Here is a 15,144-nt window from a genome sequence, read left to right on the forward strand (position 1 = left end):
CCGGGCGAGGATTTACAGCTCACAGAGAAGTACTTAGTTTGTTCCCTTCAAATCCTTACAGGAATTACTGGAAATACTTATCCCTCAACTATTTCACAGTACATCACTTAGAGCTCTTTCAAATTAGACGTTTTGAGACGGACGTATGTCGTCCGTTCGCAGGACCGCACACTAAAAATTGAATGACAACTGCGTTGGAATAAAAATTACAGTCAATTACCAACAGAGTGAGGGGTCTTGCAAACGGACGACAAACGTCCGTCTCAAAACGTCTAATTTGAGAGAGCCCTTATAGCCTTGTGGGAAAGTGACAAATTTGCATATGTCTGTCTTTGTTTTTTTATGCATAACAAGGCAGATATTTGACCACAATCGCACCTGATGTTAAGTGGGATGCAGTCTAGTATAGTACATATCTGCCCTGTAAGTGCCTATTCACTCTCGCCTTGTCACTTCGTAAAAGAGCATAAGAACATACCTGTTCATGATCTCAGCGAGCTTGTTGACGGCCTGCTGCTTGAGCATGATCTCGGAGTTGAGCTTCTTGTTGAGCCGGTCCACCTCCTCCTGCAGGTGCTGCATCGTGGCCACGCGCTCGGCCAACGCCGTGCCGCTGCGGCGTAGTTCGTCAACCTCCTGGCAAGCAGAATGCAACTTTATTACTAGGGTGATAAGGTTTATTTTTTTAAAAATGAATATAGAAATTCATCGTGGTTATGTATCCATCTTTGTGGGGAAATGCCACTAGGTTACGGTAATGCCAGACTCAGGCGCGAAACTACTATAGTGGACATGATGGGCATGCCTGCAACCCTAACAGACTTGTTGACACTTTCACGGTCCACTGACCAGAGTATGAGTACTCACCTCATGCCTCTTCACTGCTGCCGACTACAATTGGCGACCGTAGAGTTTGGCGCTGCGGGCTAGTACAGTCAACCTGCACCTTAGATTAAAAATTTTTGCAGCAAAATAGCTCCTATTACAACACCACAAGGTACTTCACCTTCCGCTGCAGGTCGATGGTGGCGCGGTTCTCGTAGTCGCGGTCGCGCAGCCCCTGCATGAGCGCGTCCCGCGCGCCCAGCTCGCTACGTACGATGCTGCTAATAATGAGTCTCTCTCCCACTACCCTACTACTATTCTTGCTGACTACCGTGACGCTGCGGGCTAGTGGGAGGCGACTAGAATAGTGACACACAGTGAACAGTACTTCTGGATTCTGGCTACTCATTTTTGTTGCAAAATAGCTCCTATTACAACACCACAAGGTACTTCACCTTCCGCTGCAGGTATCGGTGGCGCGGTTCTCGTGGTCGCGGTCGCGCAGCCCCTGCACGAGCGCGTCCCGCGCGCCCAGCTCGCTGCGGTGCTGGCATTAATAAATGAGTCTCCCACTATTATTGACTACTACTGACAACCATAGCATTGATGCTGCGGCCTCGGCTTCGTGATATTACGGTCAACCGCACCTTCGACTAAACATTTTTGTAGCCAGCTCGCTGCGATGCTTATTAAGAACCGAGTCTCCCAGTAACCTACTAGTGTTGTTGGCGCTGCGGCCTCGTGAGACGCGACTAGAGTACAGTCGACAGCACACAAAAACTTTTATTGCAAAATAGCACCTATTACAACACCATAAGGTACTTCACCTTCCGCTGCAGGTCGATGGTGGCGCGGTTCTCGTGGTCGCGGTCGCGCAGCCCCTGCACGAGCGCGTCCCGCGCGCCCAGCTCGCTGCGGTGCTGGCATTAATAAACGAGTCTCCCAATACTCCACTACTAACCGAGTTGACTACTACTGACGACCGTAGTAATGTGGAAAGTGATCAGAGTTAGGCGCGGATCCATTATAATGACCACGTTGGGCATACCTACAACCCTAATAGACTAGTGACGTCACACTTTCACGGTCTGCGCCTGACTAGAGTACTTCCTCATCTCACGCCCGGCGACCCTGTGCTATTGCTGACTACAGCTGTGTTTTGTTGTTGTGAGACGCGACTAGAGTACAGTCGACAGCACACAAAAACTTTTATTGCAAAATAGCACCTATTACAACACCACAAGGTACTTCACCTTCCGCTGCAGGTCGATGGTGGCGCGGTTCTCGTGGTCGCGGTCGCGCAGCCCCTGCACGAGCGCGTCCCGCGCGCCCAGCTCGCTGCGGTGCTGCGCGAGCGCGTCGCGCATCTCGAGCTCTTTCATCGTCTTCTCCTTCTCTAGCTCGCCGACCGTCTCCTCGGCGATTGATCTGTGTGGAAAGGAGAGGTTTTGAGAATAAAACTCATTTTTTTCTGCAAATAGGTTTTAAAAAAACACTTTTACACGTCCCAGTATTAACCCTACCACTTGACTTGACTTATGGTCCTATGTCCCCTAAATGGGGCAGAGGGCGTCCAGTCCTCCATCGCGTTCGGTCTTGAGCTATGTGTTTGATCTCGCTCCAAGTCTTGCCGATCTTCTTCGCCTCGTCTGCCACAGTGCGCCGCCAAGTTTGCTTGGGGCGACCACGTTTGCGTTTTCCTTGGGGGTTCCAATCCAGAGCCTGCTTGGGGATGTGATCGGGATCCCTTCGGAGAGTGTGGCCAATCCAGTTCCACTTGCGGCGCTTGATCTGCTGGTCGATCGGAATTTCGTGGCAGCGTTAACCCTACCACTGCTTCAGGTCAATAAATGGACCAGAGCTGAGAAGAAGCAGCGCAAGAAACTCAAGTCACTATTGTCAGCCGCTTTTTCAAAGGTTTACAGGCTTTAAAATATACATAGTTATAAATATTTATGCGAGCTAGGCAGTTACGCATCCCAATCATTTTTATCTTTTAAATAATCATCGACTTTATAGTAGCCCTTTTTCATTAAGGTACTTTTAATCAGTTCATAAGTGCCACTTGTGGTCTAAACTGAATAAATATTTTTGATTTTGATTTTTGATTTTGATAATGTTCGATTACGACGTTAACGTCACCAAGTAGCCAGTTGTTTGATAGAGCTATTCAAACATAATTTTTAAATGGACCATTTTTATCGATACGTTTTCACATGTCGGGACTTGCGAAAAGTCGCTGGCAGAAGCTGGATGCGACAGCTGGAAACTGGGCATATTGTTGGCATTCTTTTAGGGAGGTATATGTCTGGACATAGCTACTGGCAGTCAACTGCTAGAATAGACTAACGGATGATAATGTAGGCTTAGATTTTTTTTTAACAAAAACTTTTACATTTACACACACATTTTAACCATTTTCAATGGGTCAAGTGACACTGAATGTGGTCTAAATCGGCTCTTTAGCGCAACCCAGTTCATAAAGCTCATACCTGGCGATGGCCTCAGAGTCAGCACGCGCTATAGCCAGCTGCAGCTGGTGCATCAGGCTCGCCCGCTCCTGCTCCAAGTCACGAGCGGCGCGCGAACTCTCCTCCGTTTGCGAACGAAGCTCGTTCACTTGCGAGCGATACACCATGCTGTAGTGTTGTTCGTTCTCCAGCTGAGAACGGAGTTCTTCGCTCTGCAGGGGAAAAAATAACAATATTATAAACATCTATCTAAAATAAACATCTTAGCAGCCGATATTCCGTTCTTAATGCGAAAGAAACTGTATGAAACAGATTTAGATGAAAGTCATAGAGATCGTTTGAGACCCTGGGGAAAACATAGTATAGCTTTTATTCTGGTTTTTGAAAGAAAGATATGCGCACGATAGTCTTTCTGTGACAGACCGAAATTCACGCGAGAGAAGCCGCATGCGAAAGCTAGTTGAACATAAATTCATTAATTAAAAACTTTCACGTTGCATGATTATTATTAATTAGGGAATTCATTAGCAACCCGGTCGAACCGTCAGTAAAAAGTAATGTTTTGGTGCCTAAGCATGATCGAATCACGTCAACGCCCGTGTGTGTTTACTTATCGTTAAACATAATTATGTTCGTTAAAATTTTACTCAATATAAAATATTAAATCTTTGATGGATTTTATCTAATATTATTATTGTAAACTTATTACAATCATATTTATTCACATCTCTGTTTACATTAAATAAAAGTCGAAATATATCATTCCATCCATTGTTCTATAGGTCGTCATTTTGTAATCACAGCAATAGATTTTGATGTGTGTGTCTTCACTAATTTAGGCAGCTATGGTTCGTTAAGAGTTTGATACTCATAATTAATTCCGATACCCCAAATATCACAGCCGCGAGACACTACACTCGGAATTGATTGGAGATATGCGTGAATAGTATAATAGTAGAATAGTAGGAAAGTATTTACATCGTCAATTGATCAGCCAAAAGAAAATATTTTTGTATAAATTGTATTATTTTTCTTTCAAAATCTGTGTATGCAGAAGTTAGAATATCTCCAAGAATTAAACAATCTCAAAATAATATTCGACTTATTTGACTTTAACGGATGCACCTATCCTCAATAGCCCGGCTCAAAAATCAACTCAATAATATTATTGAATATTACCGACGATTGATTTCGACCTGCAATATGTATATCGCCCCTTAGAGACTGCTATGACGCACAAGATGCACATCATCTTTGGTTATAGCGCCAGATGCCAATAATATGCAATTGCAAGAGACGCCAAGAAAAATAATTGATTTTAATTATTATTCCTATGATCTAGCCATGTTGCAATTTTTAAGACGAATAGATACAATGCAATTATTTACCATTGTTAGAAAATGCGCAATAATATCGTACAAATTGTCATTGGTCACCACCATACGAATAGAAGATGAGCAGGAAATTATACAAGACATTCCTGTATATTAACGCGAGTGTAATGTAAGTGTTTTATAGGCTGGTCCTCAATGCCAAACCGCTGTTTGATCAGCATTCGTATTAAATTCATATCTGCACAACGACTTTGTTTGCTATTGTAGCTCTTTACATAACTCGTGTTTCTAGGTATTTACTACCGTTTACAACTTTTTGCTTTACCAATTTTTTAGGACTACTTTAATACTGTGATAAGTATTCCCATTATTTTTTACACCTTCTAAAATGTTAAATAATTAATATTGTTATTTAATAATATTTTTTATCATTAAAACACTATATTGAATAATGGATGGATTGGAAATTAATAGAAGGAATAGATATTAACCGACGGAAATGTCTTTAAACATTAATATCTACCGTAATAGGGAAATACATGTTTTATAAATTAGATGCCTAATAGCGTAGGTAAACAAGATACGACTTTTTACTTTAAATCTTACGCCATTCAATATCTAAATCACCTTGTGGTTTGCAAAATTACTAATCTAATTTAGTTCAATTTATTTAAATATAGGATTAAAGCATGCCCATTCGAAAACTTGCTTTTACGTTGCAGTCGATAAAATACATATCGATTTTGATTCCTCGAACGAGTTATCAAATAGCTAGCAGACATTTCCTAGGAATTACAAAGGCCGCACCATCGGTTTGCTTGCATTGCTTTCTATGTAACTCAACACATTAAGACCTTAGTATAGACTGCAGGCGAGAATTTTTAAACAAGACACAACTGCAGTGAATGACTTACACAACGGCAATCTAGAGAATCAATCTCCAAAGTTCATGTCATAAATATCAAGGCTATTACAGAATACCTAATAGAGATCGTAAAATATTCATGCAACGTCTCGCTTAGAATGAAAACGTGAGTTTTGACGAGTGTTTTAGTGACACTTATGTATGATATATGTATGATATAAATATGTTCGGGACGCATCCTCACTTAACATACATGCAATTCTCGCACATTATGCAAATGTCGTAACCTATCAATAACAATTTATCACAGAAACTTTACCAATCTGCTTTGTAATTAATTACAATAATGTTTCTTGTCACAAACATGTATTTTATTGGGCCGTAATAGGAATGTTAGGCCCAAAATGGACTCTGTTCATATATGGCTTGAGATTCTATTGTGAAACTAAAATGTCTAGTGTGAAAGTACTATTGACTATCCGATCTGCGAGTTCCAAACAAAATAAATCGGTTTATAGGTTCTTATGACCATATACTAGCATTTTGACTGTCCTGTAAAGGACTAAATAGCGAACATAACCCAGTTTAAGTATCAATTGTGCAGTTCCCCCTTCCGAAGTTGCCTATAAACGCGTGTAAACGCACTGTGAAGAGTCATTATTCCCATTTGGGTGCGATATCGCGAGAAATTGTTACGTTCCCAACATAGATAAACTGACAGTAAGCTTTAATCAAACTCGGTCGGCGCATTGGGTCAACGGCACATTCACTGCAAAATTTGCATGTGCAAAATACAACATCTTATAGAGATGTGGAGAATTCCAAATCAGACTAGGGAACCAGACAAGCTGTAAGCGATTAACCTATTTGACAACAATCCGACGAAAATAAACGTAGCTGTGTCTTCTGACATTTGTATTAAAATCTAAAGTGGAACATAAAATTATTGTCATAGAACTTTGCACTTGCAGTAGTAAATAAGTTGATATGTGGGCTGACAGTTAACATGTCGTTATTCCATTCGTTATTCGACTTAAGTATAACGTTTTGATCGTTACATACTTGTATAATGTCACTATTTATAATACAATGAGCCTATTAACAAGGTTCTGTGAAATCAAATGAATAAATATACTATTAATTTTGCAGATCGCATCATAATCAATGACTAAGGCATTCGAGTGTAGAAAAACCGCTGTCTACGTAATCGAGTGTTTATTTATTTGGCGGCGGCACACGCAAGCGCAGGTAAGGCGTATAAGGCAAAAGCTGCGAGTGTGTGCTCTCGACAATGACTCACTATGTCGTAATGTCAGAGGACAGTCTATTTCGGCATGGAAAGATTATTATTAATAATTCAGAGAACACAGTCAAAGATTAGTGTTCGTCTAAAGAACAATCCACTGTTGATTGGGAACAAATGATTCTGTGAAAATTCAATAACAACCGATTTGTCTCTATCACATGATTCACTTGTTTGATTTCGATGTTATGTTTAATCTATAGAATATGACCCTTGGTAATAGAAAGTCTTTGATTTCTATTGACAGTCCTCAAAGGTTCATACAGTTTGATTTGCAAATTCAGAACTTTTCTTAGTCATATATGATCGTCATTGTTCTTGAACTCTGAAGCATTATTATTTTCATAACTTCTTCGATAAATAAGAGCTGGAGCATTGGACTTAGGAATCTGCTTCATTTTACTATTCCTTGAGTTTCTGTTTACTATAATATCATACAATGCAAAATTAAAAACAAAAATATTGACACTGTTCCTGATTTCGTTCCGTAGCTAACATTTCAGAGAACATCAAAACAGACTGGCTAACTTACAATTTGCTTTCATAAAATTGTTAATTAAATGTTTGTTGTTTTCATTCATTAGTCAAATTAAATGACTCATTAAATGTCCATGCATAAAGGCTGGTGGAACTGAAAACAAAAGAATGTCGCGCCACAGACATGATGGCTGAGGCGTTTCGATGTTGACACGTTTTTACCAAACTTACTCATTGTAACCTTTTTTACTCAGACATTTCCTCAAATCGTCCTAATTTTAGTTCCTGATATTTAAATGAATGAAATATTTCTTACTCAGTGGTAACCACAACATTAATCATAATAAATCTGTAATGTATTATGTGCCAATGCCACTTTTAAGTAAGTAATTAATTTGGTTACTGTTTCCTCCTTGTTTGTTTTCTATACGTCGGAAAAGTATCAAGAACAACAGATCACATTGAAAACTATTTACAAAAACAAGTTACAGGTTCCCGTAATGTGATGATTCTGTTGCAGCAACTATAACAACAGAGTGCCTATAGCTTAATGCGAAAGCCAGTTAAGTCTACGGGCTGCTTAGTCGGAGGTGTTTACCAAGCGGGCTCTAGCTTTTGCTCACGGCATCGCTTGCGTGGATTTCTGACGTATTTTGTTGACAATTTCTTGGGTTAAGTTACTTTACCTTCTATTCGATATCCTAAATTTTAATAAGATCAGTTATCTCAATTAAAAGTCTCATTGAAATCGGTTCAGGTGCCCGGAGATTAGCCCAAACAAACAGATAAAGTTCCTAATACATAGTATTCTCTTTACCGTATACTTCATATGCCATAAAAATAAAAATCCGTTATTTTGACAACCAAGACATTCGTCTCGTCTACCTAAGGGATAAGTCCCAGACTAGGGTAGTGAGAGCCAACCGTTTCGCCTGGAAAGTAAACACAGTAAAGGCGCGCGCGCACTGGTGATTTTTGTCACCGTGATAGTATGTCTCTCCACAGATAAGAATAAGTACTACATTCTCTCTTTTTTCTTTATAAGAAAAATATATAGTCTTAGCCTAGGCGCAGACCATCAACTTTTAGTTGGCCGATAGTTAATATGTATGAAGAATCGGCAGATACCAAATCGGTGTAATGTGTGCACTTCCATACATACTGATTAACTGTCCGACTAAATTATCAACCGACGAAAAATCGGTGGTCTGCGCCTAGGCTTAAAGAGCTGCAAACAAAAGACAAAAGCACGTACCCTCGCATAATGCATGTCTCTTTCAGCCGCCGCCGCCGCCAGTTTCTCAGACGCGTCGTGCAGCGCGGCGCGCACGGCGTGCAAGTCGCGTGCGCGTGCGTCGCGCTCGGCCTGCGCGGCGCGCGCGTGCGCCTCTGCCGCGGCTGCTTCACCGCCAGCCGCCACGCGTGCCGCGCGCTCTTGCTCCAAAGCCGCTGCCAGGCCCACCACCTGGAAACAATGCTTGGTTGAACATCTGCAGCCACCACTTAGAGCAGTGGTTCTTAACCGGTGGTCCGCGGACCACTGGTGGTCCCTGGAGGCATTCCAAGTGGTCCACGAAGACATTGTAATAAACAAGTGACGTGACGTGATGAGTCGAGTCAACACAACGCAAACGGCGCACAGTGGGCGAGAAATCGACATCCCTATCATAGGATTTGAAAAAAAAGTGGTCCCTGACAAGACAGAAATTTGGTAAAATGTTCCCTCGTGACTTAAAGGTTAAGAACCACTGACCTAGAGAAAATGGTTGATATTTATGTCCACGATAGCCGAACGGTGAATGTGTTGGACTGGCCGACTCGGGATCCGAGGAACGCGGGTTTTAATCCCACCGCCGCACGACACAAGCTTATTTAGCCTAACACGAGGGGCTAACGGGACTATTAATAATTTGTGCAATACAAATTGCTAATAATCTTTAAAAAAAAATTCTGCAGACTGTGAAGTAACAATACCTCCTAGTTTACACAAAACTGAACCTAAATTGATATATGAAATTACTGTCAGTTGGGAGGTATTGACTCTTCAAAAAAATGTAACTAAATAAAGGAAAACTCATGAACTTTTTTTAATGGACTGTCCCGCATTTCGTGAACTTTAAATATTAGACTAATCACCATCATTAAATTGATTGTATTGAACTGAAACTACACCACTTTTATTCAAAACAAAATAGTTTGTAAGGTAATGAAATGTACAATTATCACTTGTGGCTCCTACTTTTTAAAGTTAACTGACGTAATTATTGGGTGATTCATTTCAAAAGCCGTAAAAATCCAATAAAAAGAACGTAGGAAGCACCTAGGAGGAGCTAGCTAGACAAAGTAATTTTATAATAGATTTGATTAACCCTGCAGTTCGTAATTATATAGGGCTTCGGCACGTAGCGAGACCGGCGCACGTATACCATTTTGCACTAAGTGAATAAATAATGTGTCACAAATATAGATTTGTAATACCTTAATAAAATTAATATTTTTAGTGATTTAAGATTTTTTCAGATCTACATTGTCTGAATTACAGTACAATTTAATAATTAATCTACAATAAAAAGTCAATATAAATTTATTACATAATATCTTGTTTTAACATAATAACTTGTGAAGGATTGTTAACAAGTGAGAAATTATACGCATTATTTATTATTTTATTTCATCGTACCACACTCTTTGCTACGCCCGATAAGTTTAAGATAAGTTGTAATCATTTCATAATGCACATACTGGAGAGCTCGAGAGCTATGCATTAACATGACTCAGTGAATTTACATAGCTCACTCATTACTCCACGAGGTTAGGGCTGGAGTCACGACGTCACTCTTGTGGAAAAAACCTGTTTGCTACACCCGAATTTGAGTTCTATTACTATTGAAAAATGACTAAGAAATTATTCTGATTAAGTAGAACGTCAGTTTTAAGTTTACAACTTTAATTAAATATAATGTTACTAATGTGATGACCCTATTGGGTGACACGACGCGACGCATGGATATTTTAGCAAAATAATTAAAAGTAAATTATTATAATTAATGACTTGACCATTAAAAACTCTAAACAAAGACCATGTAGAACGCGTCATACTTGTCTAATATTATCTTTGGTTAAATTAAATATTGAAATGGGTTTGTTACCTTTTCACTTTCCTGGCGATGTTCGCCTTCGAGTTTCTGTAACCGCTGCTGCATCTGGCGGTAGTCGACACTCAGCATCGACATCTGCCGGTCCTTCTCCTGGCACGCGGCTTCGGACCGCTGTCGAGCGGTCTTCTCCTCGTTCAGCTTTCCTTGTAGAGCTGTTTGATGACACAGTGCATTTTTATATCCAAAAGATCATCCACGTAAAATCCAATTATAAAAAAAAAACAAATGGATATGGGCACGATGGTGGACCAAAAACTAATTTCAACTAATGAACGTGAAAGGTTACAGAAAATGAAATGTTTATCACCTACGAGGAATATTAGCAAAACTCAACAGTACCTTTAAAAATTTTTTCCAATGTCCCTGAGGCATGCAAAAAGTGAAGTTTTGGTACATAATTTATTTTTGGGATAGTTCACCACACGTAGCTACGCTCAACACGGAAGGACAATAGCGTGATTCGACAACACAGGAGAGGTAAAATTGCGAGCGGAACTTACTTTTGACTAGCTCCAGGTTGGCCTCCTGCCGCGAGAGCAGCTGCGAGCGCTGCGTGTCCTGGTGCGCGCGCAGCTCCTGCTGGTACAGGTGCTGCGCCGCGCGAAGCTCGTGCGACAGCGACGCGCACTCCTTCTCCAGCGCCGACACGCGCTCCGACAGCTGGCGGTTGTCCGCCGACACCTGCCCCATCCGAGTCGACGACCTCTCCAGCTCGGCGTGAGCTGCGTTCAGTCTGCCGGTCGTTTCGGTCAGAGCGGCCTCCGAGCGTTGTTTAGCTGCCTTCACGGAGCCGAGCTCCTCGGAGAGCGCGCTGCAGTCCCTCTCGAGCGCGTCCCGCTGCGCGCGCAGGCTGGCCACGGTCCCGTCGCTGACGGCGGCCGCCGCGGCCTGCGCTGCGCTCAGCTCTGCCGCTTGCTTCCTCGACTTGGCCGCGGCTTCCGATTCCTGTTTTAACTTCTCGCGTAACTCGGTTAGCTGCTTCTCCAGTGCGTTAATTTTGTCATTGTAGGTTTGTAGATTGCTAAACTCTTTAGCTCTTTTATTTTGCTCATCTTCGAGGCGACGTTTCATATCGTGATAGTTTGCTTCGACCTTCCTTTTGGTCTCAGATTCGACCTCAGCTTTACGCTGCATTTCTTTTAAATCATGTTTGAGTAAGGCCACTTCTTTATCTGTATCTGCGATGATTTTCTTGTTCCGAGTATCTCTCTGTAACAGTTCTTCTAATTGAGCACAAAGCATCACTTGCCTATCCTCTAGTTTTCTCCGACTATCTCTTTCCCTTTCTAAAAGCTTTTCTAATTGGAGTATTGCTTCAGATCCAACATTATTGATATGGTTGTTAGAGATTGTATCGACTACATCAACAGGTTTCGGTTTTCCGGCACACAGCTGGTAGTCCCCGTTGTAAGTGAAACCAACAAATGGCAAGTGATTTCCAACAAAAGCTTTTGGCACAGGGAAAGACTCGTCTAATGCATCCGACTTTTCAATGTCATCAAAGTTTCTGGTGTCATCATCACTAGATAGTTCAGGGACCACAGGTGGCACAGAGTCCCTTAGATTCTCAAAACTCCATTGATCATTTTTAAAAAATGGATGCTGTTTTATTTCATCAACGCTTATCCTGCCCAGTCTTTTTGTTCTGTCTGTTAGCAGACCCCTTATAAGAGATTTAGCTTCCTTTGATATTTCTACATCATCAGGAAATTGTAAAGAATTCCTATGATCCATAATTTTTCCATATGTACCTACTAAACTATCAGCATAAAAAGGTGGATCACCTATTAACATTTCATATAAAAATATACCTACAGCCCACCAATCACATTCACGGCCATATACTCCTTCACCATTCTGGGATTGTAACACCTCAGGAGAAATGTAGTCTGGTGTTCCAACAGCGTTGCTGGCTCTCACTAGGCCATCGGGTCCCATTCTCATACAAGTTCCAAAGTCAGCCAACTTAAGATGTCCATACTTGTCAATCAACATATTATCTGGCTTTACATCCCTGTGCACAAACCCCATACCATGAATAACATCCAGTGCTAAGACAATTTCCATAGTATAAAATTTTGCCCATTTTTCTGGTATATCAAAGTTAGACATCAGACTAACAAGATCACCACCAGGCATGTAATCCATCACCATGTACAGATATTTATGGTCTTGAAAAGCAAAGTGTAGTTTTAAAATCCATTCGGAATTTGCATGAGCCATAATATGTCTTTCCTCCCAGAAGAAAGTGGAATCTGATCTCTTTATCATTTCTACTTTACTAAGAAGCTTCATGGCATACACCTGTCGTGTGGACTTATGTCTGACTAGTTGTACTTCACCAAATGCACCACGACCAATCACTTTGATCAAATCAAAGTCAGCTGCCTTCAAGCGCAGATCAACTACTTCTGAAGCAAAGGCTTCATCTACAACAAAGAAAATATTCATTTATTTTCTTTAATGAGCATAGAGTTACTTAACTGAAAAGGAATATCAACCTATAGCCATTTCTCAACTCAATGTCTATCCTAATCAAATAGTAGTCAGATAATTTGTTAAATTAAATCCTATGATTAGCTAATGTGTAATAAAGATGATCAAAAAACAAGCAGCAAGTATAATTACATGCAGTAGTCATGTTTGAACAATATGTTAGTTGTTTACCAATATTGCAAGTATTCATTTAACACTAATATTGTTATTAATTCATGTTTTTATTGAATTAAATAAGTGTTTTTTCACTGTTAAATTACTTAAAGTTGGAAAATAAATGGTAATTAATTTATTTGCTCATATAAACAGTAGCTTTAAATCTTGATAGTTTCTATTAGTCACAGGTATGTAAAAAATTGAATTAATCAATAGAAATAAAATTTATGTTTGACCTAATCATATTTGATTTAATAGTACTGAAAGTGCTGCAGCAACATCATCATTATTTCATTATTAATCAAATAATTATTTTTGTCCATGGGAAATACTGTATCCTGGATTTCTGCCAATGAAATATTAACTTGTATTTTGCATGCACCATTACCCAAATATTCTAAGCTCCATTGACACAATAATGAATGTCTGCTGTTACAAAAAGATTACTTGGTGTTATTTGGAGTTTCAAGTAAGATATTCAGAATACTTACATCTGCTGGTGTAGGCCTCGACATTTTTCATGCGCCGAATGGCCGGATGGTCGCAGTCGGAGATTAGCGCTGTGACCGTGTCTAGTAAGCAGTCCACGTTGCCAGTGGAGCGAGGGTCGCACAGGCGCTCCTCCAGCGCGCGGAGCCGCCGCAGGCGCTCCTCGTCCTTCACAGCCTCCATGCTCAACCGTATCTGACGTCCTCTGCCACTGAGGCTAAACGCCACCGCACATTCTCCCGATTGCTGCTCCAAGTATTAACACCACTCTCATCACGATACATTAACAATTGGATACTGTTTTGTTACCCGCACTATCACCGGGGCAATAACCTACCATTCAACAGCTAACATAGGTTTCATTATCAAAAATTTTAGTTGCTAAAGCTCAGAATGACAGCAGATAAAGGTGGTTCTCACAACAAAGCATATGTCCGTTTGCAAACTTATAGGTTCAATACATAACATTTACCCCTTTCTGTTGACTTTTAATAGTGTACGAACGCATAATTAGAACTATTATTGGCACAACATTGAAAATAATAAGTAAAATTACGAAATTAATAACCGCTTGATTGATGAACGATGGGTGATCGAACAATAATGTGAAGTTAGCGGCATATTGAAAGTTCGCAATGGCGACGATTGCAAGTATCGTAACTTTTTAAATGTTGACTGGCAAGAAAATAAATCAATTAATGCAATGGTTATATTTACGACTATTAACAATAAATAAACAAAAACAAAACGACTTATAATTGAAGCATTGGGAGCAACAAGGGCGTTAGGCACCGAAAGCCCGTTTTGATGTTATTACATCAAAACATGCACTGTACCATCTAGTTTCACATCCCAAAAACTCGTTTCGATCAGCCGCTCCCTGATGGCGTGAGAATAATTTATGTCACAAGTGGCGCTACGCCCTTGTTGCACCCAGTAACAAAAGTGCGTTTAAATTCGACCTGTATGCAGTTTTTAAAAACTTATTAGTGTAACTGAAGACTAATTTTGAGTCTTCCAGTGACTTGGCCCCCTTTTGATTGATTAAGATTGGTCCACGGACCAAGTCGCCAGACTGAATTTTCAATTATTTATTCCCTCGGCAAATGGACTTACTCTAAGATTCTAGAGTACATTTGTGTTGATTTGGTGTTTAATTTATTAACAAAAACATTAAAGGTTCACCTTTTTAGCTCCGGAAATTGCGGCAACCAGTTTAAAAAAGAAGAAAATATTTAAAAATTCAATCCGGCGACTTGGTCCGTGGACCAAGCTAAAAGTCATCCAAATGAGTGGTTGAAACTGGTCCTGACCTTTCAGTTAGACCTGGAGGATCAGGCTGGACCTTCCAGGCCAGTTGCAGCTGATTCGGAAGATTCCCTTCAGACTAGTGAATATTTTGATAAATCTGATTAAAACACGAAAGTCAGAAAAAATATTAAGAAAGTTGAATATTTTAACGGTGATTATAATAAATACACATGTTTAACTTACATTTTAATTAAAATTAATAAAATAAGTATTCAAATTGTTATTTATTTTCCATAAAAAATAATAATTAAATTAACGT

At 40.2% G+C, this 15,144-nt stretch overlaps 1 protein-coding gene across 1 annotated transcript in view; it reads right to left on the reverse strand.

Annotated features, from left to right (window-relative positions):
• Window positions 1-14,193, reverse strand: part of LOC135087648 (rho-associated protein kinase 2) — a 28,377-nt gene extending 14,184 nt beyond the window's left edge. The window contains exons 1-7 of the mRNA XM_063982393.1: window positions 13,577-14,193; window positions 10,934-12,862; window positions 10,425-10,585; window positions 8,531-8,740; window positions 3,318-3,508; window positions 2,079-2,253; window positions 479-636 (exon numbers count right to left, since the gene is read on the reverse strand). Of these exons, the coding sequence (XP_063838463.1) occupies window positions 479-636; window positions 2,079-2,253; window positions 3,318-3,508; window positions 8,531-8,740; window positions 10,425-10,585; window positions 10,934-12,862; window positions 13,577-13,757 (3,005 nt within the window). The 5' untranslated portion in view covers window positions 13,758-14,193. The remainder of the gene's footprint in view (window positions 1-478; window positions 637-2,078; window positions 2,254-3,317; window positions 3,509-8,530; window positions 8,741-10,424; window positions 10,586-10,933; window positions 12,863-13,576) is intronic.
• Window positions 14,194-15,144: the final 951 nt, after the last annotated feature.

Source organism: Ostrinia nubilalis, chromosome 3, assembly GCF_963855985.1.
Source record: "Ostrinia nubilalis chromosome 3, ilOstNubi1.1, whole genome shotgun sequence".
In the NCBI taxonomy this organism is placed as follows: Eukaryota; Metazoa; Arthropoda; class Insecta; order Lepidoptera; family Crambidae; genus Ostrinia; species Ostrinia nubilalis.